The 27997-nt window shown below is 40.9% G+C and overlaps 1 protein-coding gene across 1 annotated transcript; it reads right to left on the bottom strand.

Moving 5' to 3' along the window:
• Window positions 1–824: 824 nt before the first annotated feature.
• On the bottom strand, window positions 825–27607 carry mst1 (macrophage stimulating 1). Its single transcript, XM_072684882.1, has 18 exons — window positions 27459–27607; window positions 25322–25466; window positions 20496–20611; window positions 18975–19089; window positions 16183–16319; window positions 15818–15938; window positions 14722–14840; window positions 11757–11928; window positions 10127–10257; window positions 9740–9842; window positions 8316–8452; window positions 6956–6988; window positions 6043–6157; window positions 5849–5926; window positions 5585–5731; window positions 4008–4114; window positions 3763–3902; window positions 825–1737 (listed from the first exon to the last, which is right to left on the bottom strand). Exons 1-18 carry the CDS (start codon window positions 27514–27516, stop codon window positions 1576–1578), a joined length of 2136 nt encoding a protein of 711 aa, XP_072540983.1. The 5' UTR covers window positions 27517–27607; the 3' UTR covers window positions 825–1575.
• Between the last annotated feature and the right edge of the window lie 390 nt (window positions 27608–27997).

The following is a 27997-nucleotide window of genomic DNA, read 5'->3' as shown; positions in this document are numbered from 1 at the left end:
TTAAGGCACCTTTACAGTGCAGTGTGGCAAGGAGGCAACCAGCTTGAGGAACTGCTGAGATGTTAGTGAAGCCCAGGTTGCTTTGATAGAGGCCTTCAGCTCATCTGCATTGCTGGGTCCGGTGTTTTTACAGTACCCTATAGCTGGCCACTCAAGCACCGTAATATCATGATCAGCAAAACATTTGGTAGTAGTTCTGGCCAGTGCTGTGGGCAGGTGCTAAGCTCATCAGCAGATGGATGCATGAAGTTCTCCTAGGCCTTGATAAAACACAGTGGACCAACACCAGCCGACAAGCAGACACATCTGAGCCTCTTCACTCTTTCTCCAGATTTAAGGACCTTGATTTCTAAATGAAATGCACAGTTTCCTTGTAACTTCAGCAGCACTGCTGTGTCTGATGACTGCAAGCTGCTCTGTGGCGGTGATGTGGGGTCCTGACCATTGAAAAGCAGAGTGAAAGGATGCTGATAACGAAGTATGTAGAGAAACAGATGGATACAGTCTGGAATTACAGAACTACACAATGCTCCTATGACTGTGTATGTCAACATTGTGAAAAAAAGGTCCAGACTGCAGCTTTTATTCCTCACTTCCTGTCTCAACTGCACAGTTTCAGGATATTTTTTAATAGAAAAGTATGTGCAAATATGTGTTTGGTTCAAGATAATTAATGTAATGTACTTCATACAGCAGACAAGCAAACTGGAACCATTTACTTAAGACTGGAAGCGTGTAATTATTTTCCAAAACTTATGTAATTTCACTACATCTGTAAAGTTATAGTACAATAAAAACTCACAGTATGAATAGAAATACTGAATTGAGACTTATTGAGGCAGCTGCAGATTCGGAAGCAGGTGGCGCCACATTGCAGTGCCGTGCCAGAAACATACTTAACGCTAATATGCAAACGCAATATGGATATATGCAAACTTAGTGTGTGTACTTACGTTACTGTGGCGGTTAAACACTCAGCGGGGCGATAGAGGACAAATCAATTGGCTGGAAAAGCATGCCATGGGTATAGGACAGCTTGGCTGTCGCTCTAGCACCCCTTGTGGCCACACTCTGAATGCAGCTAGCTCTTGTTTTGAACGAAACTACGCATATAAGCCAGTCTGTAGCTTGAAGCGTCTGTGTTCACGTCCTCACGCAAAGTATGTTTCGGGCCTAAGAGTCATAAACAACAAAAAGGAGGCTGTACAGAAGCTACATAATGAAGGTTCCTGGGCTCTTTGTGAAGGTTAGTAAAGAATAAAAAGGCTTAGAAAGTCAAAACTTACATTAGAAAATGACTTCCACTTATTTTCACATATTTATAAAATGATCTGTACTGTCACACACTGTCAGACCTCAACACAAGTCCCATTTCTAAAGAAAGACAGTCAAGATAATCTACCCTCTATGGAACTGACTATGCTTACTTTCACTTACAATAATTTATAGTCATGGTTTCATTGCCATGACTCAATTAGAGTTCTGGTACTTTTTTGTGGCGCCACTGTTGCTGCCTGCACATGCTTATATCAGATGAATCGCAGACTGTGGCGCTAGGTGAAGGGCTTAGGCCGGCTATGCCATCTCCATGACCTTCTTGATCCAATCCACGTAGAGTGATACGCGGATGAAGATGTTGGGCTGGCCGGGGTGTCCACAACGACGCATAGGGATGATGACTCCCTCTAGGACCCAGCAGTCACTGTTCTGACAGGCCAAGGGGCCTCCGTAGTCTCTCTGTTGGGAAGGGGGGGGGGGGGGTAGAGTGAAGAGATGAAGAGATGAAGCATCACTTACTCATTTCACAATCTTCACTCGCAGGCTTTGAGAATGCAGAACTGCAAAACCAACAGTCCACTTTGTCACACAGGCCTAAGGGAAACGAATGATTTGAGTGTATACGCTAAGAGCAGCTAAGATACAGTTGGAATACCCCAATCTACTGCCCTAAATAGCAAAAGGTAAAGTACAGTACAGTAAAGATTTCACAGACATTTTGCACCTTTTTTCTCTGATAGATGAAACTGTTAATTCTGCTATAAAACCCCCCAAAAAACAGGTCGTCCTACAAGAACACAACCCCTATAAAACACAGCTTATGTTGACAAGTTAAAAGCAGGGCTGAGAGTGAGTGAGTGTGTGTGAGAGAGAGAGAGTGAGAGAGAGAGAGAGAGTGGGTGAGAGAGAGAGAAAGAAAGAGAAGTAAGTAACAGTGAGTAACACTCCTGTACTCGCACCAAGGTCAGTAAGAATGCAAATATACACTGCTACTTGTGATTGTTATTATTATTATATATATTATATATATTATAATTATAATTATTAATAATTATACTAATTATAGTACTAATAAATAACAATTAGAATGAATTATATATTAAAATATAATAAAGTATATAAAATGTATATTTTTATAGAATTACATTTATTATACAGAAAAATATTATTAGAAATATAAATAGTAATTTTTTGGTGATCGTTATAGAAAGATAATAATACATTAGTAATAATAATAATAATAAAAAGTAAATCATATAATACTTTTTATTTTCTTGTTTTTATATCAACACTCAAACTATAAAAAGTGTTTAATACACTAAAAAAAATAATAATAATAATAATAATAATAATGATAATAAAATGTGTGAAATATACCATTATTCTTCTAAATATTCATCTAGACCTGATTTTATTTTTAATCATAAAAATATATATATTATTTTGTTTCTTAATTTTTACTTCTTTTAACCAATCTACTGCCCTAAATAGCAAAATGTAAAGCACACGACAACTAAGATTTCATAGATGTTTTGCACCTTCTTTCTCTAAAAGATAAAACTGTGTTAATTCTGCTTTAAAAAAATAAACAAAACCAAAAAACACAATCCCTATGAAACACAGCTTATGTTGACGTGTTGGAAGCCGGAAAAATGGGCTAACATAAGAATCTGGTTGCTTTTCCACTGCTGTGTTGGGCCCGGTGTTCTCAGCGCAGTGAGCTACCTGTACCTGGGGCCACAGCACTGTTCAATGGTGGACAGACTGTATCTAATAAGTGAAACGTAGCCTCTTCAGCTGCACTGATCGTTAGTGTGACGACAAGTACGCTTTAGCTCACTGTAGCATCATAAAGAGTAGCATCGCTAAGGCTAGTCCAACGTCGTTCCAGCACCGTTAGCATGTCCCGAATGCTGGGATCGTCAACTGGCTTGTCCAAGAGCACCCCCACGGCGTCAGCATGGGTCGCTGACCAGCGGTACCACAGTGTGAACATTGCCCAGCTCACTTAGTGGAAGCTAGCGCTGATGTGTGACAGCTGTGCTGGACTGTGTTCATGACTTCGTGACCATATATATATATATTCTGATTTAGCAACAAAGCAAATGGAAAAAGGAGCCGTAACCGATCTTATGGGTTTGTGCCAGTGCAGAGTGGTACCGTTTGGCCCGGCAGTGGAAAAGAGGCCTTAGACAAGAGCTAAATTGCGATGTCTAGACGACTGGGTCAGAACATCTCCAAAACATCAGGCAGGTCCTGTGGGGTGTTCCCTGTAGGCAGTGGTCAGTACCTACCAAAAAGGCTCCAATGAAGTACAACCAGTGAACTGGCAACACCTAAGGCTCACTGATCTGATCCATGGAGGCCCGACAAATGCCTGGTGGTCAGCTACGCCACTATTACTGCTACTATTCAAAACTTCCCCAAACGCTACTGCTACCGTGTGCTCTTGCCCTGGGTGTTGAGACATGGGGGTAGGTTTACCTCACAGGCCCCGACTCCACCATAGAACGGAGTAGTGCACATTTCATTCTCCCTCACGCGACCTTTGAAGTATTTGTTACACTCGCTGTTACTCTGCACCTGCATCTGAGCCACATTCAGCACCGACTCATCCCCCGTTCCTGAGAAAGAGAGAGAGACAGACAGGATGAGAAGGAGAGGACAGAACACAGAAACAGACTGAGGCTGGAAGTCCATCCTAACGGCGACAAAACTGAAGGTCACACCTTTGGTCTCCCCCCAACCAGCGATCTCGCAGACGGTTCCCTCTGGCACTATGTAGCGTTCGGGAGGAAGACATATCTGTGACACACGCTCATTAAACTCAGCAGGACTGAGAGAGAGAGAGAGAGAGAGAGAGAGAGAGAGAGAGAGTGGGTGAGAGACAGTGGGAGAGAAAGAAAGAAGTAAGAAACAGTGAGTAACACTCGCACCTGCAACCACGAATGCAAATATACACTGCTACTTGTGATTGTTATTATTATTATTCATTATTATTATTATTATTATTAATAATAATAATAGTACTAATAAATAACAATTAGAATGAGTAAAAAAAATTATATTTATACATAATTAAATTTATTATATAGAAATATAAATAGTAAATGTATAATACTACTACTACTACTAATAATAATAATAATAATAATAATAAAAATAAAAATTTTGTATGTAATATAATATATATATATATATAATTACAATAAAAATTGTTATTATTATTATTATTATTATTAGTGCATTAAACACCTTTACAATTTGAGTGTTGATATAAAAACAAGAAAATAACATGTCTGGAATGTACCATTATTCATCGAAATAATCATCTAGACCTGATTTTAATTTTTATTTATTAAAATCTTTTTTTTTTCTTTTTCTTTTTTTTTTTTACTCCCAATGTGGCGCTGCAAATTAACCCTTTAGTTTGTAGCTCCCCCTAGCACTAGCACTGCTCCCAACACAAGGTGGCTAAGGACTCAACACGTCTTCTCTAATACATGGAAAGTCAGCCACCGCAGCATTACCGGGCAGCCGACACGCTTAGGGGAAAGGTCTGGGCCCCTGCTCCACCAACATCACTTTAAGAGTGATAAAGGGAGAGAGCGCCATCTACCCACCCGGAGCGAGCACAGTCAACTGTGCTCTCTCAGACTCCGGCTGCTGATGGCAAAGCGACATGGCTCGGGATTCAAACTCGCAACCCTTGGGCTGTAGTGAGAGGACGTTAGACTGCTGAGCCACTCTGAGCCCCTGCACCTGACGAACATTTTCCTTAGAAACAGAATTTGATTTCTGGGCAAAAGTTTGTGGACACCTGCTCATCCACTGTTTCTTCCAAAGTCAAGAGTATTTAAAAAGGGGTTTGTCCTCCTTTTTTGCCACTCTAGCGGAAGGCTTTTCACTAGAATGTAGAACTTCGCTGAAAGAATATGATTGCATTCAGCCACAAGAGTATTAGTGAGGTCAGGTACTGAGGTTGGGCGATTATTTCTGGATCACGAAAGCTCTGGATGGAGCTCCATCCCATCACTCCATAAAATGCCTCTCCACTGCTTCACAGCCCAGTACTGTGGGCTTTTTACCTCTCTAGCAGACAACTGGCATTGAGCATTCTGACCTAAAGTTCATGTCAAGCTGCTCTACAGCATCTCGTCAAATTGGCAATGCTTCCTATGAAAATTATACACACGCATATGCATTCAATCCACTGTGGACCTTAGTGAATAGGCCCTAATGCAGAGGGGTTCTGTTCTAATGAGACAGGGGGGTCCGCAAACTTTTGGACAAGCAAGATAGTTACGTTTCCAGCTGCAGCAGGACAAGGTGGGACTCTGAGGGCCCGCAGACGATTTTGTTGAGAGGAATGGTCTGTTTGCCTGGTTCTCCTTCCTTTGGGTTCTGGAATAGAGTACCCATCATAGCAGCGTACCCTGTGAGGTCCACATAGCTACACACAGACACACACAAACACAAATACACACACACGCAAAGTCATGTTTAAGCCTGACGTGATGCCCAGAATGCAGATGTGTGTGATTTGTGGATAGAATGGATAGATAAGCACCAGGAGGAGAAGCACTGTTTGGTGCTGATCACCCATTTAGAGTTCACCAGAGATCCTCCACAGAAATGCTTCCCTTTCCTGTTGAGAGACACACACACACACACACACACACACACACACACAGACACACACAGTCAGGCAGGAAAACATGGAGAAACCTGGTGCAGAGAAAAGCACTGTTGAAGGTATCTGACCGGTCTCTGAGGCTGACGGTCCAGGGAGAATTTCCAGGTGTGCCGCCCACAATCCTCAGCCTGCTCTTCGGTATGCGGTCATCACGCTTCCCACACTCATTAAACACTACAGGCTCTGCACACACACACACACACACACACACACACACACACAAACCCACTATGAGTGGAAAAGAAGCACAATCGGACCACTGCTGATCATACACTATATTGACAAAAGTATTGGGACACCTGCTCATTCATGGTTTCTTCTAAAATCAAGGGTATTAAAAAGGGCTTATCCTGCTTTTGTTGGAGTAACTGTCTCTACTGTCCAGGACAGACTTTTTACATGAATCTGGAGCATTGTTGTGAGGATTTGATTGCATTCAGCAACAACAGCGATAGTGAGGTCAGGATGCTGGATGATCACTCATCCTGTATGTATTTAACGGAGCACCAACCATCATTCCAGAGAACACAGTTCCACTTCCACTTGTCTACATGGGCTTTATTGTGCCAATAGTGCCAATAGGTTCATGTTCATCTGCTCCAGAGAGTCCTAATCTATTGGCAGTGCTTCTCTACAGAGACTAGACAAGCTGTGTGTGTGTGTGTGTGCATTTGCACATCTGTGTCTGCGCCGTGTACAACCTAAAGTGGCTGAATGTATTCAATAGAAGGGGTGTCCACAATCATTTGGACATATGTTTGTGGACATCTCAGCATAGCAGTGGGACCGACACAGTAATGTCATCAGTCCAAATCCTGGTCCTTGAGCTCCCCTGCTCTGTCCTTTTTTAGTGTTTTCCCTGCTAAACACACACACACACACTTCAGCCCACGGAGGGCTTTCCAGAGTGGACGAAACATCAAAATGTGCAGGACAGCGGTTCTCCAGGACTAGGGCTGAGACTGAGAACCAGTGACTTACCTGCTGGTTTCATGATAGGCACCTTCTCTCCAGCTGTAGACAGAAGAACAGACAGTTACTCCTTCAGTTAATAGTTTATTAATGCAGTGCATCCAAACATGATCTTAAATAAACGACTGAGTCGCTGTTTAGTTGTTCTTCTAATCAGGAACCAACACTGCTAATCAGCTAATGTGGGACGCTGTAGATCAGTGGTCTTCAAACCCTGCTCCTGGGGAACTACCTTTCAGCAGAGTTTGGAACCAACCTAAGTTGGAACTAAGTTTCATAGCAACCACCCAACAACCCCAAAGCACAACACACAGCCGAATACTTGCTGTGAACCGCTGCATATTGTGCTTTGGGGTTGTTAAGTGGTTGCTATGAAACTTGCAATGCTTATTGGTTGTTGTGATGTTTCTAGGTTGTTAATAGGTTGCTGCCCAATGGCTCCTGGGTGATTGCTATAGTGTTGCTAGCTGGTATATATGATGTTGCTACAGGTGGTTGCTATAGGGTGGCTAGGTGGTTGCTATGGTGTTGCTTAATAGCTGCTATAGAGTTGCTTATGCTACATGCTTATTTGGCAGTTGCTGTGGTCTCTCAGGTGGTTGCTATGGGGTTGTTTGGTGGTTTCTATGAAACTGCTTAGTGGTTGCTGTGATGTTGCTAGGTTGTTGCTACCGTGTTGCTAAGTGGTTGCTATAATTGCTATATTGCTATCTGGCTGATATGATGTTGCTATAGCAGGTTGTTATGAAGCTGCATAGTGATCACTATGCTTGCAAACATAACAAAGAAGGAAAAGGAAGGAAAAGTCTTTTTTTACCACACTGTTTGATGGTTGCTAGGCGGTTGCTATGGTATCCCAGGTGGTTGCTATGGTTTTGCTATATAGTTGCTATGTGGTTGTTTGCAGTTGCTATGGTATCCAATGGGGTTGCTTGGAAGTTGCTACTATAATCTAGCTGGTTGCTGGATGGTTGCTATGAAACTGCTAAGTGGTTGCTATGATGTTGCTAGGTTGTTGTTACCGCATTGCTAAGTGGTTGCTAGCTGGTAGATATGATGTTGCTACAAGTGATCGCTATGGTGTTGTTAGGTGGTTACTATGGTTTTGCCAAATAGCTGTTAATGAGTTGCTGCATGGTTGTTTGTTGAGTGGTTTCCTATGAAGCTGCTTAGTGGTTGCTGTGATGTTGCTAGGTTGTTGCTACCATGTTGCTAAGTGGTCGCTAAATGATTGCTATAGTGTGGTTAATATGATGTTGCTACAGCAGTTGGTTGTTATGTGTGAGAGCTATGCTTGCTAGGTGGTTACTAGGCAGTTGTGGCCCTAAAACACAGGATAGCGAAAAAAGTCTGGGGGGTCTTTTTTTACCGCACTGTTTGATAGCGCAGTAATCAAACTCAGTCTTGGGGTCAGTGGTGTAGCACCAGGGCCCGTGCAGATCGCCGTCAGGGTTTCTGCAGTAGTTCTCCGTCAGGTTGGCGTCTGGGTGCGTCTTTGGGTTAATTCTGCAAACGCAAGAACACGCAAAAATAAAGACACCTTCAGCTTGGACAAAAACCCAGCGTGACCTAAAACCTCCCCGAAACCCCCTCAGTTTGACATCATACTGCATGACGACGCACACTGCGCTACGGTCTGATTCAAATTCCAAAGACGGAGCGCTGAGTCTTAGCATTACTGTCATATTACTGATGATCAAAGCTGCACTGGATCCTTAACGCCAAGCTGAGAACATTCCACATCACAAATACTCCACCAGGAGGGATGCATTCTCTTAGTCCTCAAACTTCCCAGCATTTCCCATCACATCTGAATACACTACAGCACAATCTGAACGGCACATTACTCCCAGTGTTGATGTATCTTGTCCAGAGAGCCTTACTCTATGAAACCTAATACCGTACTGTACACAGAGGTGTGAAATACATGAGCAATTGTTGATTCTTTAAGATCAGAAGCTGGTTTTCTTTTTCAGCCAAGGTATATAATATAACATGAGTTGTGTGTGTGTGTGCGTATGTGTGTGTGTGTGTATATATATATATATATATATATATATATATATATATATATATATATATATATATACACACACAGAAGTCCAAAAGGACGTGATAAAAGGGTGCCGGCTATTCTAAAAGTGGGCTTTTTACACACTGAGTGCCTCCCAACGGCATCACAGTGGCACAGTAGTAGTATGAGTAGTACAGAGCAATGGACGCGCCACTGTGGAGCAGCTAGCCTCTATAACAAACACCTTTCACCACCTGATACAGTCCATTCAACAAGGTCTCACTAGTGGCATCCGAGCCAAGGGTGCTTATTCCCACTACTGGGGGTTCATAATATCCTGATATGACTGTGTAGATTAGTCATGCAAAACATTAGGACACCCCATGAAAACACATTTATTTAAACATCCGGAGATCTGATCCTACTTTGAACAATATTAAGGGATGGAGGTTTACGTAACTAAACACACACAACTGAAGAAATGCCTCCTTTTTTTGTAAAATGTAATTAATAAAAAAAATGATTTCTTGTAAGGAAAACACAAGACTTTATTTATTTATTTATTTATTACTACTAAAAGTACCTAAAATTAGAATCAGGTGCAAGCATATCAGCTGTTAAATGAAGATCGAATGTTTAAATATGCTAAAATATGCTCACAGGGGGTCCTAATTTTTACATATTACTGCAGATATGTGTATATCTGTGTACAATAAGCCTAGTGGAGGAAACCAACGTTAATACTTATCATTGTGAATGTTTTGTGTGGCTGGCCTTACTTAGTTTGATGAGGTGTGTTGGCGCTCCACTTCTGACAAATGATTCCTTTTCGGGTTTTGCGGACAATACCCTTGTAGTTTTTGCCATTTTCATGGTAGCAATCTGAAACAAAGTGCAAGCACAACATATTAGATGACCAGCAAGACTTAATCAATATACTACATGCTCATTTTAGTCTTCATTCAAAAAGGAAAAGGAAGCAAAATCATTAAAGATACTTTAATCATTGTATATATCTGTTTTTAAGGCTACAGGACGCTAAGTCATGCTGTATGTGGCCCTGTAGCTTTTATTCACTCTGAGCTACATCACATGTGTTTGTAGAAGTATTCCCTTATGACCACTTTCACTTTCAGCCACCAGGGGGCACTAAGCAGATACAATACCCTCAGCCTCGATATCATCAGCACAACGTTTGATCTGCAGGCACAGAGCCGTCCTCATCTCGGGCAGTGATGTGAAGCACCAAGGAGCCTCAGAACCGTCTGGGTTACGGCAGTAGTTCTCCTTCAGGCCTCTGACAGGGACACAAGGAGCAAGAGGACAGGAAATTAAACTGAGGAGGTGTTTGGAGACGTCCGTGTTGAAGGCTCTCTGCACTTTTACAGGCCGGCAATAAATCCTGTTTTGAGCCAGAGGCAATTTGTCACTCTAAGGTTAGGCATTAAAAGAACCCACAGGCTGTGTTTTTCTTGAGTTTTAAACAAGAAAGTACACGACAGGCAATTATTTGACAGGGTTATTTGGCTTCCATAACATCTGTTTTCAGACTACTGAAGAGAAATCATCCAAAATACAGTTTTACGTGTTATTTTTTCTGCACCTTCTTAGTTTTTTGTCTGTAATTTTGTCCTACATTAGCACTCTAACAACATCTGCACAATGTTATCAGATCCAAATATGATCATTTCCCTTGTATCAACAACCAACTTTGCAAGAAAAAGAGGAATTTAAACCTAAATATGAAATCTCATTGGCCGTTTCCTCAAAATGTAATTTCTTCTCACAGTCTGAGCAATAAATCTCCATTTCACTAGCACTTACATCCACCATAATTTCCAGTTTTATCCTTTACACCAATCAGCCATACCATTAACTCCTTGTTTTTACACTCATTGATATACACTTTTATGGACAAAAGTATTGGGACACCTGCTCATTTATCATTTCTTCCTAAATCAGGGGTATTGAAAAGAGTTTATCCTGCTTTTGTTGGAGTAACTATCTCTACTGTCCAGGGAAGAAGGCTTTCTACTAGATTTTGGAGGAGCATTGCGGATGAGGATTTGACTGCATTCAGCAACAAGACCATTAATGAGGTCAGGATGTTGGATGATCACCACCCCACCTCATCCCTAACTCCCCAACTCACCCCAGAAATACTGGATGGAGCACCATCCATCATTCCAGAGAACACAGCTCTTCCACAGCTCGATGCTGGGGGGCTCTATACCCCTCTAGCCCATGCCTAGCTTTAGGCAGCATGGTGCCAATAAGGTTTATGTTTATGTGCTCCAGAGAATCCTATTCTATTGGCAGTACGTCTCTACAGTGATAGGACTAGCTGTGGGTGTGTGTGCACATCTATGAGTGCATCTTAAAGGTAAATGCATAGATTTCATTCATTAAAATGTGTGTCCACAAACATTTGGACACATATAGCATGTGAATGAGCTCTGTTCTTATTGGTTGTCCTGTATTGTGCCTTATTCAGAAAGCAGTCTTGGCTGAAACACTCCCTATAACCTCAGTGTGAAGGGGTGGAGCTAAACTGACGTAGGCGGAATAGGTGGATACAAGTCATTTTAACCAGGATGATTTTTCACTATAGGACTACTGAAGGTCCGGGCTGAGAAACGAAGGTTAGACGGGCTACAGCAGAACTCGCTCATTAAAAAAGCCACTTCACAGTAGGCTTCCATGTTATGGGTCCTTTATAAGGAAATCACACGCAGAACCTACAGGAGAAAACACCAACACTAATGTGCCCATGCCCACCCTCAGGCCAGAGCTCACTTGCACTCATAGATGTTTGGGTAGAATGGGTGCTCGTGGGGGAGCTGTGCATCCCAGCGCTGGCAGGGGATTCCTGAGGTGGTCTCGTTTACTTTTCCTCTGTAATCCTCCCCTCGGCCCCGGAAACAGTTGGTGGTGTAGCTGGAGCGGAGACGGAGCTTCGGGGCCTCCGCTGTAGAAGGCAGAGGGAATTTGGAGCAAGGTCAAACATTATACACAGTGAAATATTGAGAAGGAAAAGTGGAAAGGTTGAAGAAAATGGCAGAAAAAGCAAAATTCGGGGGGAATTTTCACTTTCTGGACCCGAATTCTCCACCACTGCCAGACATCCCCCCTCATTAGTGTATAAAGATGCTTGTTGCTGCAGAAGGAACACTTAAGATTCTGGTTCTTGGTTTTGGGTTTTCCAAAAGAACCAGCTTTGTAATAGAGATGTGTGAGTGTGAAGAAGGTTCTTCAGACCTTGAAAAGGTTCTTCACAGACATTCACACTATTTCCTTCCTCATTTTGGACTTGTTAATCCCTATCTACACCAATCAGCCATAACATTAATACTACACTATATGGACAAAAGTATTGGGATACCTACTCAATCATTGTTTCTATTTGAAATCAATTGTATTAAAAATAGCTTATCCTGCTTTTGTTGGAGGAACTCCAACAAAAGTCTTCACTGTCCAAGAAAGAAGGCTTTCTACAAGATTTTAATAGCGCTGCTGTGAGGATTTGATAGCATTCAGCGATAGGAGTGTTAGGGAGGTCAGGATGTTGGATGATCACCACCCGACCTCATCCCCAATGCCCTAACCCATCCCAAAAAAAAGCAACCATCATTCTACACATCTCTGCTGCTCCACAGCTCAATGCTGGGGGCTTTATACCCCTCTCGTCCATGCCAGGCATTAGGCATGGTGCTTGAAAATGCTTTGTCTGCTCCTCAAAGAGTGTCAGTTATTAGCTGTGAAAGTGAGCTGCCTACATGTGTTCTTCTGGGGAAATCTGAGATGCAGTGTTCTCTGAACAGTGTTGGTTAGTGAGAGCATTACTGTAGATTACATCTCTCAATACAGTGATGAGATTACTGTGCCTATTACTATTATTAAATCTCATTGCTCATTACTTTACTTCTAGAATACACTGCAAACCACCAAAACACAGACATACAAACCCATACACACATCTGTACATCTGGAAGCTAAGTGAGAAACCCCCTCAAAAAAGAAAAGTCATTTTAGTTCTATGTTTAGAAAGAAATAGCCAATCATAATAAACAATAAATAATTTGCTTATAGTTAATTATGCTACTATCCCATCACTATGTATCGATAAGGGAATTGTGGGCAGACTGTCGACATCCTAGATCCCATTTATACCACTATCTGGATTGTACCCCGATGATCATTGCATTCCCCATGATCATCTTCCCCACAAATGCAGATCATGTGCCGAGTGATGTAGGCAGGAGTTTCCACTGATCCAAATATACCTGAAAATTTCCAGTTTTTGTTTGACTGCCCCACAGAAGTTTTGGGATTCTGTTCCATGAAGCGCTGAATAAAACAGAACCTTATCGGGCCTGTGGATCATGTATGTCTAAAACAGGAAGAACGAAGCATACACTGAAAAGAGCACCCTGCCTACAGTGAAGCATGGAGGTAGGAAATAGTAGTCTTCTATACGGGGACTAGGCAAGCTGTGCATGTGTGCATTTGCACATCTGTGTCAGCAATGGGTGCATCTTAAAGTAGCTGAATGCATTCATAAGATGGGGTGTCCACAAACTTTTGGGCGTATTAGTGCATGTATGAGCTCTGTTCTGATTGGTGGTTCTGTATTGACAAGACAAAACAACCATGTTCACCATTATTGTTGGACACAGATGGAATTTGGCCTCCACCTTTAATCCATCTGTGCAGTCAATACACACACACACACACACACACACACACAATCATACACACATAGTGACAGTGAGCACACGTGCCTGGAGTGGTGGGCAACTATTGCTGCGGCACCTGGGGAGCAGAGAGGTGAAGGGCCTTACTCAAGGGCCCAACAGTGGCATCTTGCTGAGCCCGGGTTTCAAACCCAGAACCCCCGTCATCAATAGGAATAGGTGGATATAGATAAGTGAGTTGTAAGAAGAACAAAGCATGTGCTGAAAAAAACACCCAGCCTACAGTGAAGCATGGTTGTAGCTCAGTGAGGTTGTGGGGCTGCTTTGCTTCCTCTAAACCAAATTTGCAATGGGGGTCGAATAATTCAGATTGCGGCAATATGACTCGGAAAAGTTTTAGTAAGTCAAAAGCTGAGTTACACTCCTCTATAAAGTCATTAAACTACTATGAAGAGTTGATTTGTGCCATGTAAGCCCCTAAACTCACAGCTCAGTCTACTGCTGTGCTCATTAGTTAAAAACCCTGAGTTCCTTAAGATTAAGATAAGAGTTAGGGCCCTATTTTAGCAATCTTAGGCGAGCCGTAAACCGCACAGCTTGATTCAGGGCAAAAGTACGCTTTGCCTGACTTAAGTAATCATGGGTGTGTTTTTTTTTTAGCGTAACATGCAGTAATAAACCAATCAGCACGTCACTCGACATTCCCTTTAAGAGCGGTCTGACTGACCTCGGTGGGTTGATATGCACGCGCCTGTATTGACAATTCACTGCCAAGACAGCAACGAACGTCTGACGGTTGGCGTCTGTCTGTCTAGGCTGTTTTCAGTCAGTGGAGTGGAGTGTTTTCCGTTGGCAAGATACACAGCAATACTCAGAAACTGACCTGAACACCCCTCATTTCGAAACCACCGCGCCCATCAGCGTAGAGATATTCACAAGCACTGTTCCTATTTAAGTGGCGCAGGCAGAAGGAGTGAAAATAGATTGCTGAGTGTGAGATAGCAATGAGCATCACAACGCGCCTCAATGAGGCGTAATACGGTTGTATCAGTAGTAAAAACACTCACAGCACTTGCGGATGTCACAGTTCTCTCTCTCCACCTCCCGGTCAGTGGTGTAACACCATGGCACAGGGGATGCGTCAGGATTCCGGCAGTAATTATCATCCAGGCTCTTATCAGGGTATCTGCAGACCAACCATCCATCCATCATCAACCATTATCATATACCATCAACAACTCCTACAGACCACTATTTCTGCAGAATCTGATGAATGCATGAGTATTATAGAGGAATCAGCAGCAGCAGACTGCAGACTGATACTTAATTAATCATTAGGATGTAAAAAATGTAATTTGGGTTAATTTTATATGAAATGCTCTGTTTTAGAGAAATTGTCTACAGTGGTGGTGAATAGAAGCAAACGTCCAAATGAAAAACGTTTCATGCTAGTCTAGACGTTCCGTTACATGAAGTTTTTACATCCCAAGGTTACTAATACGAAGCTCTTTGGGATTTCGTAAGTAAATTCACAATGCAGAGATACTTATAGACTACTGTAAGGCAAAGGAGTAGCCAAGGAAAACACATAGTTAGTGATCATTAGCAGTATATCATATACAACTCTGAAGATACACGTAGCTTCACTGGTGGTTTTGGATAGTGAGTAAAAATGGCCATATCTGTGTTGTAGTCATGAAGATGTTGCTACTGTAGCAAAAATGTAATGCTTGCATTTTCCTACAGTGAACCATTTCAACACCAAACCACTCTAAATTACTTTATTTATTTATTTATTTATTTATTTATTTCCTCAATGATCAGAGCCGGTCCAAGGCATATTCGAATTACGAGGGCGGTTAAGGCCCCAATGCCACCAGGGGGCCCCCAAAGAGTAGCAAGATATCATGATAAAAATGAAAAATACATATTTAAAAATAACATTGGATAATAAAACAAAATGGTATTACACAGATAAAAGCCATTTTTATATTAATTTATATTCATAATTGGCACACCGATACTAGATTAGTCAATTTCTGCTGCTGCCACTGTTGGGCAAATGCAGTGTGTGTTTATATGCATGATGCTGCTTTCCTTACAACAGTGATGATATAAGGAGTCGGGTACAGTGTAATAGAGGAAGCGAGCAGAACTCCATACTTCTCCGGTTGGTAGATGTGTTGATGAGGATACTGCTGATCCCACCTCTGGCATTCCCGTCCACTCACTGTGTGGTCAACCTGCCCTCTGTAGTCCTCTCCGTTACAGGTGATACACACCTCTTACAGACAAAAAAAAAAAAAAAAAAAAAAAAAAAAAATATATATATATATATATATAAACAGTAAATTAGACTTAACTACAAACACCACCACAACAATGTAGTCCAGCCAACACACTTATTTAATTATTCGTTAACTCCTTAACGAGGGTTAAAGCCCAGCTGATGCTGGAGTTTTACTTGTAAAAGAACACTTTACATCATCTGTCTCTTTCCTCATAATTTTTATAAAAATGATCTGTACCATCTTTGCAGTGGGGGATATTACAGCGCTCATATCTGCGCTCTGGGTCTGTGGTGTAGCACCAGGGTCCTATTCGGTCTCCATCCGGGTTGCGGCAGTAGTTCAGCTCCAGGCCATTAGTGGGGGAGGGGGTCCATCTGTTCCCAAAAACTGACTCATCATTCATAGTTTCTTAAATAATAAATAGTTGATAAAGTTACACAGAACAGAGAGCTGAAAAGTGGTTGTATGGTTGTATGTGCAGTACTGTACAAAGGTTTTAGTCCCATATGTGGAAATAAAATAGAATAAACACTACTAAGTTGTGTTTTTTTCTTCACTGTGTTCATCATTAGAACATCTCCAAAGTTCTCCTCTCTCATGGAGTCTAGTGTTATTTAGAGTTCTCCTCAGATCAACACCTGGTTTGGTGGTAAATCAGGGCTTAATGATGGTAAATCAGGTGATGCTGCTGCTGCTGCTGCTGCTGCTGCTGATGGAGTTGAACACATCCTCCACGCTGTGCTGGCTGGACTGGGGGGCGTCCAGGAGAAACCTGGAGGAACCGAGCTCTGTTCTTCAGACTATAACTACTTTCTTCAGAATGAGAAGCTCTTGTTTCTCCTTTTTACTGGATTTATGTTCACCTGCATCTGTTCTGATGAGAGCTGGAGCTTCTACGGTAAAAACTCTCATATTGCTGAGAGAGATGATGTATAATAATGAGCTTAGTTGACTAAAACGTCTGTACAGAACAGTGTTTATTATATATATAACCAATCACAAGTTTGGACACACCTGGCAAATCATTATCCTAAAAACATTAGCAAATAACAAATGGACATCCACTGTAGTTAGGACATTGAGGCTGGGGGGTTTCAAGTAGGCTTAAGTTGTAGGTTGAACTGAAAGTATCTTTGGTCATATAAGCTATTAAGGCTATTTATTGGTTTTGCTAAATGAGTAAATGTGTGTGTATTGATGTGCATTAATATTACCTGCTCCATCCTCATACACACACATACACACAGTCCTACAGTGTAGGCCTACTTAAAACCCACCAGCCACTACACCATAACTATGGTGGATACCTGTGTGTCCGCAGTGTCCTCTTTTTAAAACAGAAATATGATCACTCTAGCATTCGGATTAAATGTTTTTAAGATGATGATCAGCACACATTCAACTATGTTTTATTTCTTTAGAAAAAAAAGCTAGTCAATAAATAATGATTTTATTTATTGACAAAGCCACAATTACTGACACCCCTAGAAAATCTTTGAAACAAAATGTAACTAAAACTATTTTTTCATCTATATTTTATTATTTAAGTTTCTAGGAACCTTCAAGTAGTAATCGAGGACTTATAGCATAGTGGGTAACAACACTGCCTTCCTCGTGGTAGACTAGGGTTCAATTCCCTGGCCAGGCAAGTACACCACATCAGTAAGAGTCTTTGTGCAATACTCCTAACACTACATTCTCCTACATGATGGATAAGAGCGTCAGATAAAGGCTGTAAATGTAAGACATAAAAGGTCAAATTCCAAATACTTCATCATAGGGAAGACAAGAGAACACACAATCCAAATAAGACAGGTAATGGCTATAAACGAGTAGCTCCTCAACTGAAATTGTCCACAGCTACAATAAGATTAAAAGGTTCCAATCAACTGAAACCATGACCAACTGGCCAACTAAGCCCCCAGGTCATAGTGAGGAGAATAGTAAGGCGGAAAAAAAAATCCCCCAAGGATGACCACTGGAGTTACAAAAATGCAGCATCCTGAGTCACCAGGTCTCTGAAACTACCCACAGACATCACCTCCATTCCAACAGATCATTTGGAAAACATGCCAGAAAAAAACCTTTTCTGTCATCGTACCGCAAATGTAAACACAACCGAGGCTCTGACTGAGTCAGAGTTGTACAGTCAGATGATTGAAAAACTGAGCAAACACTGAAGGAGGGTGGCAAACAAAGAAGGAGGACAACACTGTAAAGAACCAGATGCCCACTGGTATCGATATTGCGAGGCCCTGGAAAGCATGGATAGTCATGGGAATACGAGAAAATCGGTCTGCCTCTGCCAAGAAACTAAAAATGGGTCATCAGTCTCCTGATCCAGACCCCACAGATCATCTTTGAGCTGAGATGAAGAGGAGAGTTAATCTAGGGGCACTAGGACCCTGGATGATCTGCAGTGATTCTGTAGAGAGGAATGCTCTCAGATGAATTCTCCAACCTGGCGTTCTCCTCAATGTCAAAGGAGAAGACCAAGGGCTGTTTTACTGGCAGTGGAAGGTTGTACAAAGTATTGAATGTGGTAGAGGGGGCACAGGTGGTTTGGTTTAAAATAATGAAATAATTTACCAGGAGTGCCCATAATTATGGAGAGGGGTGTGTAATAATTCATAAATGTATATCATCACTGTCCAATAAAACATATCTCCAAAACCTTTTTTACAGGAGAAGGCAAAAATGTTCTTAATTTTGAATGGAGGTCAATGTAAATAAGAGTTTACTTCAAGTAAATTAGGGCATTTCTATTGGCCGATTCAGAATTATGAACAGAGAAGAAGAGAAGAAGCTACAGGGTTCAAAGCATGGAGAAAAGTAAAAATGGCCAAAAATGGAGATTTCATTGGACAGCAGCGATTATATATATATTTATATATATATATATATATATATATATATATATATATATATATATATATATATATATATATATATATATACACCTAAAATTCTATAATAAATACTAATAAATACTTTGCTTTTTTTTTTTTATGTTAGTACTGTTTTCTTACCTGTGGTCATGAGGGAACTTTGACCACCACTGTTGACACGTTTTCCCGCTCTGGGTCTTGGACACCTTCCCCCGATAATCCTCTCCTTTACCCACAATGCACTTCCTCACATAAACTGGACAGTGCAGAAGACATTAATGACCCATGATATCTACTGACATACAGTTCTTTTACAGCATATCGTAAATCATTATAAATTAGACAATATTCCAAAATACCAAAAATACATGTTAGAGATTCTATGAATATTTCAGGTACTCAATAGTTTATTCAACATTGCCCCTCAAAGTTCATCTGTCTCAGGTAGGGATTCTACAGGTTTTAAAATCTTGTGTGTTTCTGAACTGATTCTCAAAACTACCCATAGGGTGTTTTCACATGTCCTGAATACAGAAATCTGCACCCTGGACTAATTCTGGGCTCGTTTGTGGGAGGGGCTCATTATCACTGGTTTGCTTTCACACAGATTTTCATGTGAGCTGTGGATCATTATTATGCATTTTCAAATCATCATTTTCTGCACTTTTCTTTTTTTTTTTATGAAATAGTTGGACCTAGCATCACCTGTTTATTACAAACACAGGCTGAACAGTGCAGCGCTTTCTTCTGACACGCAAATCTGATCTGATCACTTGCAAATAACAGTGTGGGTGTCTGGGTCTCACCAGACCTGAGAAACAAATCCGATCTGCCTGCAGTCTGAACACAGCCCAGGTGTTGCTCCGACAGTGTTCACTATGCTGACAATTCATCAAACCTGTCATGCCTTAATGGCATTTCAACCCCTAGTATTTTTCTCTTAGCGTCCGATAACTTAAAATGCTTGATTTCTTGAATTTCAGTGACAACACGAAGAGCAGCTGGTTGCTCTCTGAGGCGAGATGATTTTTTTTTTTTACATTTTTTTACATTATCCATAATAATAGCAACAACTTTTTTGATCTATAGTGTTTTTGTTAAAGCTTATTTAGATAACAGATATTTTAGTTTAGGACAGTTTCTTAATACTAGAAATAGAAGCAAATACAAAAGTAACAAATAAATACATCTTAATTATTCAGGTCAGCCCAGTTACATTAGATTAATATGCCATCTGGATATGCCTTTATTCCTGATCATCCACAGCTTTCTAAGTGATTTAAAAATCGACAGCTTCAGTCTGCATTCTTGATACTTTTAATAGTATCAGAAATTTTGCATCGAATTTTACAGCTGATAAAGTTAGACAGCATAGAGAGCTGAAAAGGGGTTGTATGGTGGTATATGCAGTAAATGTTATGAGAAGCTGCTTATCTGGGCAGTAAGTGTCTCCTCAGTAAAAAACTGATATTAGAATAAACACTAATACATCATGGTTCTCCATCACTGTGTTCATCATTAGAACATCTCCAAAGTTCTCCTAATGGAGTCTAGTATTAGTTAGAGTTCTCCTCACATCAACTCCTGGTTTGGTAAATCAGAATTTTACAATGTAATTGTACTGTATCACCTGTAAACACACAATCAGGCCTAGGAGCTCACCTTTCATCTCATACAGATCACAGTTGACGTTTCTCTTCACCTCAGCATTGTCGCCGTCGTCCACCCAGGGCAGGTGCTTACAGATGATGGACGGACGAAACTCATAGTTGAAGGCTCTGGAAATCCAAGCACAAAAGTACATGATGAAGCATTTTCGCTGCTGAGATTAAGATTCAGAATATACAGGAATTGAAATGATCTATTATATTTCATTTAACAATTTAATAGAATTATATTTCATGTTATTCATGATTCTGGAAGATTGTAGTTTGCTGACTCAAAAATGTATGCAGATACTTGCTCATCCCATATTGCTTCTTTCACAGAGGGAGACTAATTTATGGCCAATAGTTATATTTAGTATGATGAGGAAAACTGGTAGAGAATCTGTGGTGGTGGCAGGCATGGCTTGTAGCCAAAATATAGATTTTTAACCAACAGAATTTGAAATAACAAATATTATTGTGCTAATTACTGTTATAAACCTCATACTTAGGTCAAGCTTACTGTAAACTGACACAGCTAGCCCATTGTTTATATATTTTAGTGTCCAAGTCCATGTAAGACATTTTCTTATGCTGTGTGATTGCTACACTAGGCTAATGAGCTACACAGATTTTTATATTAATAAATACTATAAAATATTATTATATTATAATAGTGCTATATTTCATTTAGTGGTGTCAATCAATTAAAATGGTTAATCACAAAAAATAAAATGCTAAACTGTGTAGAGATATATCTTTCTTTGAATACATCTTATATTATGTCGTTTTGAGAGTTTTGAGAGCGAGATACAGAGAGAATGAGAGTTAGTTATGAGATTGAATCCATATTTCAGTATAAATAAAGTGTGCTCTACCCTCTGAGCTCAACAGTAGTGACGCTGTGTTTTACATCGCAAAGCAAAAACGCTAATACGTCACTAGGCTCTGTAAAGAAAGGGACCAGCAGGAGGAAGTTGGGGCCAAACTTGGTAAGATAGTTAATTTGTGTTAAAATAAAAAAAATTAAAATAAAGATTAATGTGTTAAAGTTTGCAGATTAATCATATGTTTTGACCTAGTGTTCACTTTGACAGCACTAATTTCCTTACATTTTTAGGTGATGTAAATCTAACCTGTTGGCCGTGGAAGCTTTTTGTGGTCAGTTGCGTGGGCCGTGAGTTGCAAAAGCTTGGAAACCCCTGGCCAGTGATGAAACTGTGTACACAGCTGTGGTCGGAAGTTTACATAAACTCATTATGGACATGAATGTCATGACGAATTTTGGCTTTTATTGATTAGGCTTTGAACTGTTCTTTTTTTGGGCCAGAATGAGTTAAAACATGCATCTTTATTAATAGAAACAAACAGAAAGTTGGTCACAAGTTTAAGTTTTGGGTGTTCTGTAATCAACACAGTGATCAGAATTATACATACAGTCAAAACTATTCATACAGCATACCTAATATCATTGCACCTTGATCAGATGCGAATGGTAGCCATCAGGAAGCTTCTGGCAAGCTTCTGGTGGGATATCTGACCACTCTTCATGGCAGAACAGGTAGAGTTCAATTAAATATGTTGGTTTTCTGGCACAGTCTTGGCTCTCAGGCACAGTCCTACATATTTTCAACAGGGTTGAGGTCAGGACTTTGGGAAGGTCATTCCAAAAGCTCAGTGTTAGCCTGCTTTATCCATTGTTGATATGCGTTTGGGGTCCTGTGGGAAGACCCAGACTCATTCCAAAAGCTCAGTGTTAGCCTGCTTTATCCATTGTTGATATGCGTTTGGGGTCCTGTGGGAAGACCCAATTGTGTCCAAGTTTCAACCATCTAGCTGATGGTTTAAGGTTATACTGAAGAATTCTGAGGTGGTCCACCCCCTTCTTCATTATTCCATCCACTCTGTATAAGGTACCAGTTCCAAAACTGCCCCAGAGCATCATGCTGCATCATGGTGCCACCACCACCATGCTTACCAGTTGGGACAGTGTTCCTGGGGTTGAATGCCTCACCTTTACTCCTCCAAACATCTTCGTCTCACCTGACCAGAACACTGCTGAAGCCTTTCTTTTTGTCCATGTGTTCAGTTGCAATGGGGCTCGAAGGGGCTTCTTTCTTGAAAGCTTCTAAGTGACATTGGTGTTTCAGCAGCTTCCAGGTCATGGCAGGTCTGTGCCTTGGTGGTTCTTGGGATGTTCCCGACCCTCCAGGCTACTTTCCTCTCAGCTGAAGGTGACGGTTTGGGTCTTTTTCACCTTCATCTTCCAATAAAATGTACTCAGGTAAGGTTGTTTGAACTGATGCTCTTGGAATCTGTAATTGTTTGGAAACTGCTCCAGGAGACATTCTTGACTCCTGAAATCTACGATCATCCTCCTCAGATCTGCACTGAGCTCCTGACTTTCCCATTGCACTGTGAGTTGGTCAATCCGGTGAGTTCTGTCAAACAGACCCATTTTATGTGAATAAAAAAAGAGAAGCTACCAGCTGTAGCCAATCATGATCATGGACAGGAAGTTCAGAGGTTAAAAGAAACATTTCAGCATCACTGAATTCATTGTCACTAAATTAATAAGTGGGTATATGTATATTTTTGACCCTGTATGTATACTTTTGAGCCTGTGCTGATTTTAGAAACCCCTCAATTTCTTGTTTTTTTCTATTAAAGATGGGTGTTGTTACTCTTCCTGGCCCAGAAATTCAGCAGTGTAAAGAAACGAGAAGTCCAACATTGCCTTGACATTCGTGCCTATGATAAATTTATGTGAACATCCTACCACGTATATTTACCAAGTATTTTTTAATACATATAATTAATTTTCAATCAAAATAGATTTTGTGTTTTTTCTTGACCAAAAGACAAGTGTAATAAAATTAAGACAAACATACATGATGTGGACAAAAGTATTGGGACACCTGCCCATTCATTGTTGATTTCATTGATCCTACTTTTGTTGGAGTAACTGTCTCTACTGTCCATAGAAGAAGGCCTTCTACTAGAGTTTGGAGGATCATTGCTGTGAGAATTTGATTGCATTTGGTTACAAGAGCGTTAGTGACCCCACCCCACCCCACCTCATCCCAAAAGTATTGGATAGAGCTCCACCATCATCCATCATTCCAGAGAACACAGTTCGTCCACTGCTCCACAGCTCAGTGCTGGGCTTGGTTCATGCTATTGGTAATACCTCTCTTTATTGACTAGACAAGCTGTGTTTGTGTGCATGTGTATTTGCACACCTGTGTCAGCAATGGGTGCAACTTAACGTAGCTGAAGGCCTTCATTAAAAGGGGTGTCCACAAACATTTGGACATTTAGTGTAAGTTATGAAACTCTTTCCTTTTTTTGGGTTCAGGAAAGCTCAGGGGAACATTCAGATCATTGGATCTGGACATTAATGAGCTGATAATGGAGTCCCCCCACCTCCCTTAACGCAGTAACTGCCTCCACTTTCCAGGAAAACGTTCCGCTAGTTGTTGGAAAATTGCTGCAGGGATTTCATTCTGCCACAAGAGCATTAGTGAGGTCAAGTACTGATACTGGGCATTAAGGCCTGGATTGCAATCGTTGTTCCAGTTCAACCCAAAGTTATTCATCGCTCTGGAGCTCAGTTTTACTGGCAATGATTTTGTATGGAGAGACACAGCTGTGGGCCGGGAGGAACACGCTTGTGCCTTAATGTAGCTGAAACCAGTAATTAATAGAACCATCTGGTCCCTTTTGGACATGTTCACACTTAAACCTAAAGGCACCTGAAAGTCTTTACAAGAAGTACTCTTGGTTCCGTACAAACTTTATCAAACGACGGTTCTTTAAACGGCTCATATTGGAGAAAAACAAATGTTACTCACTTATTTTTTAATTTTTCTTAATAAAGAGCTTAAACGTAGAGCATAAACACTGAGGGCTGCCGCGATTAGTCACCATAGTCGCTAACAATGGCGCTGAAAATGAATCAACATCAAAATTTTCAACCGAAGCATCATTTTAAAACATTTAAAACATTATTTTAATTATTCTTTTTCATTTTTAATGACGTTTCTGGCTCCAGGCCAGTCGGCTCCATTTAGAGCTACAGTTTTTAAACCTAGGCTGCAGCGGAGTCCAGATACACCTGTAAATAAGGTGTGTGAGGAGTGTAAGGGACCTTTTTTTAATTCAAAGGCAGGTTATTAAAATTAGGATTTTTTGTCCTAATTTTCCAACATTTCTTGGATGGAAACCTTCCATTTAAATTCCGGTGTAGTTTAAGACTAGGCTCGAACCCTGCCTGAGCATACAGCCCAAAATGTAAAGCCTCTAGACCAACTACATGTCCAATCTAAGGACCATTTAGGATCTGTTATTTTTAAGACTGAAGAAAGTGTCCAGATGTTTAAGGTTAAAATGGTTATTTTATAGAGCTACAGACCTGTTTTACACCTGGTCACTTCATGCGAATATCTGGAGAAGGCCAAGCCACATAAAAATCACTCAAACCACTTCAGGAGGAGGTCTGAGACGCATGAGCCACATGTTATAGCAGTGTGAACGCATCCATCTCTCCCAAAGACACATTCCACAACTAAAACCCCTCCCAGTACAACCAAAACCCCTCCAAGTACAACCAAAACCCTAGTAATAAATGCCAAGCAATGAGCAAATTTGCATATTATGCCCAACGCAGCAATCGGATTTCAGTCTGGCTAACCGGAGACGCCTTAGACTACCCAGTGTAGACACAAGTGGCTAAAGTTTTATCAGGATACAGTCCAGATACTAGTCACATGAAGTGACCAGGTGTAAACAGGGTCACAGACAGAGCTGAGGAAGTTGGAAGAGGGGTTGAGGTTTGAGGACCTGCAGTCCAGGCTGTGGGAGCAGCGTTTGGCGCATTCCTCCAGGGTGATGCCCGGCAGCAGGGTCAGACGGTCTGCATTCCACGACTTCAGAACCAGCTCTCTTCCTTCGGACCGCTGGAAATCATTCAGTGCACTGCGGTGGACTGTCAACACACACACACGGACACACACGCACATATGTGAATTACCACAGACATTCATACACATCAGTCATTCCCTGTTTCTGTTAGTGAACCATTAAACCCTGTGGGCTTGTACAGACAGACAGTCTGAATTCCCATTCAGCCCATAATGAATTCAAGGTTCCTCTGATGTCGAAAAAGCAACTTATTTACATATCTCCGCCTATTCAGCCTACCACAGTTGAGTGGGGCAAAATACAGGCTGGCCAATCAGAACAGAGCTTATTTATATTTAGCTCATTCTTAGCTCTTAACTTTCAATGGAAGTGAATGTAAAAATAATTTATTCCCAGTCATTTAGAGCATTTTTATTGGTCCATTCATCATGAACTGCCAGATTCTCATTATCATAAATCGATAAATTTATTACTTGATTTTTACACAATTACCAAGAGTAAATAAAAAATATTAATGTATTTAATGAATTTCTCCAATACAAACATGTACATTTTCATTCAGATCTTTAATAATGGATCACAAAGTCAATCAGTTTCTCATCATCAATCAATTTCCAAGCATCCAAATGTACTTTTCTTATTAAAACATCCTAATACCCATCAGTTCTACATAAAACTAGAGCTGGGCGATATGATAGAAATATCACCATGATTTTTAAAGACAGTTTCATGATACTTACGTTATTTTGACATTACAGATTCTTTAAAAACTGATGTTCACTACTCTCACGTACTGAGGACTGTGGTTTGTGTGCACTGTACACTGTAATGAGATGTAGCTGGTCAGTGTTCTGGTCAGGAAGCACTGATGATATCCACCATATGCTTAGAACGGTATACTGTCTACCACATTAACAAAGGTATTCACAATACTATAAAATACTATGGAAATATTGCCCACCCGAGACTATGACTATACTAATGTGCTTATGCGAGGACTAACACTGCCCATTAGTCATGGTCTCACACTCACCACCATCTCATACACACTCCCAAGCAAAGAAAACCTTGAATTAATTTGCTACAATATTGACTTTTGAATATCTCCATTTTTGCCGTTCTTTACCTTTTTGACCTAATGTGAATCCGACAGCTGGTCTTTTACATGGACCAATAGAAATGCTCCAAAATGACTTGCACTGAAATCTTTTTACATTGACTTCCAATGAAAGTGAAGAAGGTTTTCTCCTCCTTCTGTAAAGCTGACGTTTAGGAGATACACGGCCTTTCCGTGATAGTGTCTCCAGTATATTTTGGCTCTGTAGGTCCACTTCTAACTGAGTGAGATTTTGACCAGCACTCACACTTTCACTATCGAGCCGTTTCTCCACTTTTTCAGGCCCGGGAGATAACACTGACATGCTCTTCACAGGGGGGCTTAAGCACACATGACCTTTGGATCTGCAAACTGGGCTCCTGTGAATGTCCTGTCATAGCAGAGGAGCATGATGTACCCCCAACTTCAACCCCCCCACAACATACACACACTCAAAACAGCAGGGAAGTCTAAAGCCCATCTAAAGCCCATTTTATCAACATATTATGGTCTGTTTACAGGCCTTTTATTGACCCCAGTCTATTTATAGCAGGCGTAAAAAGTCCTATTATGACCCGGATTCATCTAAACTGCCTTGTGTAATGTGGTCTAGTTAACACAGCTCTGTCTGTTCAGCTGGTGTGTGTGTGTGTGTGTGTGTGTATGTGTGTGTGTGTGTGTGTGTGTGTGTGTGTGGTGCAACTTTAACTAAACTTGTATTACAGACAGAATGAGAGAAAACCAACCCCTCATGCTCACACTGTTGACTGTTTAGGCAAATGCTGTAGCCAACCTATCCCTACACACTGCCATCCCCCTGCTGATCAAACAGAACCCATAACCATCTCTCCCAGTCAAAAAAGGTGTATTCAGCCTGGAATGCCACAATTCCCAAATCACAAACCAATGTCCACATGCTGGGAGCTGTTGAAGTACAGCAGAAGAGCTGGGTGATCCTACCTTGAGCAGCCTGGCTCCTCCAGAGCACCAGCGTGAGGAAGAAGCAGAGCAGCCTCATGATCCGGGGACGGTTCGCTCGTTTTTCGTGTGTTTAGGACCGAGTCCGGGTCTGTGTTCCCGTGGCTGGAGCTCAGAGCTGACCAGGTGGGTGCTGTGCTGTGCTGCAGTACACCTCCCTCACCGCTGGATGGAGCTGGAGGTTCTGGTCACTTTACGGGAAGGGGAGGCAAAATGTGGAGTTCATCTGGAGGCTTTTTATGATGATGACGACGACGTTGAAAACAACAACAACAAAAACAGGGACAATATTAATACTACTACTAATAATAATAACAACAACAACAACGACAATATTAATACTACTACTAATAATAATAACAATAACAAAAACAACGACAATATTAATACTACTACTAATAATAACAACAACAACAACAACAACGACAATATGAATACTACTACTACTAATAATAACAACAACAACAACAACAACGACAATATTAATACTACTACTACTAATAATAACAACAAAAACAACG

Source organism: Salminus brasiliensis, chromosome 7, assembly GCF_030463535.1.
Source record: "Salminus brasiliensis chromosome 7, fSalBra1.hap2, whole genome shotgun sequence".
Classification (NCBI taxonomy): domain Eukaryota; kingdom Metazoa; phylum Chordata; class Actinopteri; order Characiformes; family Bryconidae; genus Salminus; species Salminus brasiliensis.
The sequence above is the reverse complement of the archived record's forward strand: the minus strand, read 5'-3'. Positions and strand labels throughout refer to the sequence as shown.

Coding starts and splice junctions, on each gene's coding strand:
- mst1 (XM_072684882.1), bottom strand. CDS start 27,516: ATGAGGCTGCTCTGCTTCTTCCTCACGCTGGTGCTCTGGAGGAGCCAG. Junction 25,467..27,458: donor GAGGAGCCAGGCTGCTCAAG/GTAGGATCACCC, acceptor GTGTGTTGACAG/TCCACCGCAGTGCACTGAAT. Junction 4,115..5,584: donor GTCCTGCTGCAGCTGGAAAC/GTAACTATCTTG, acceptor TCTCTCTCTCAG/TCCTGCTGAGTTTAATGAGC.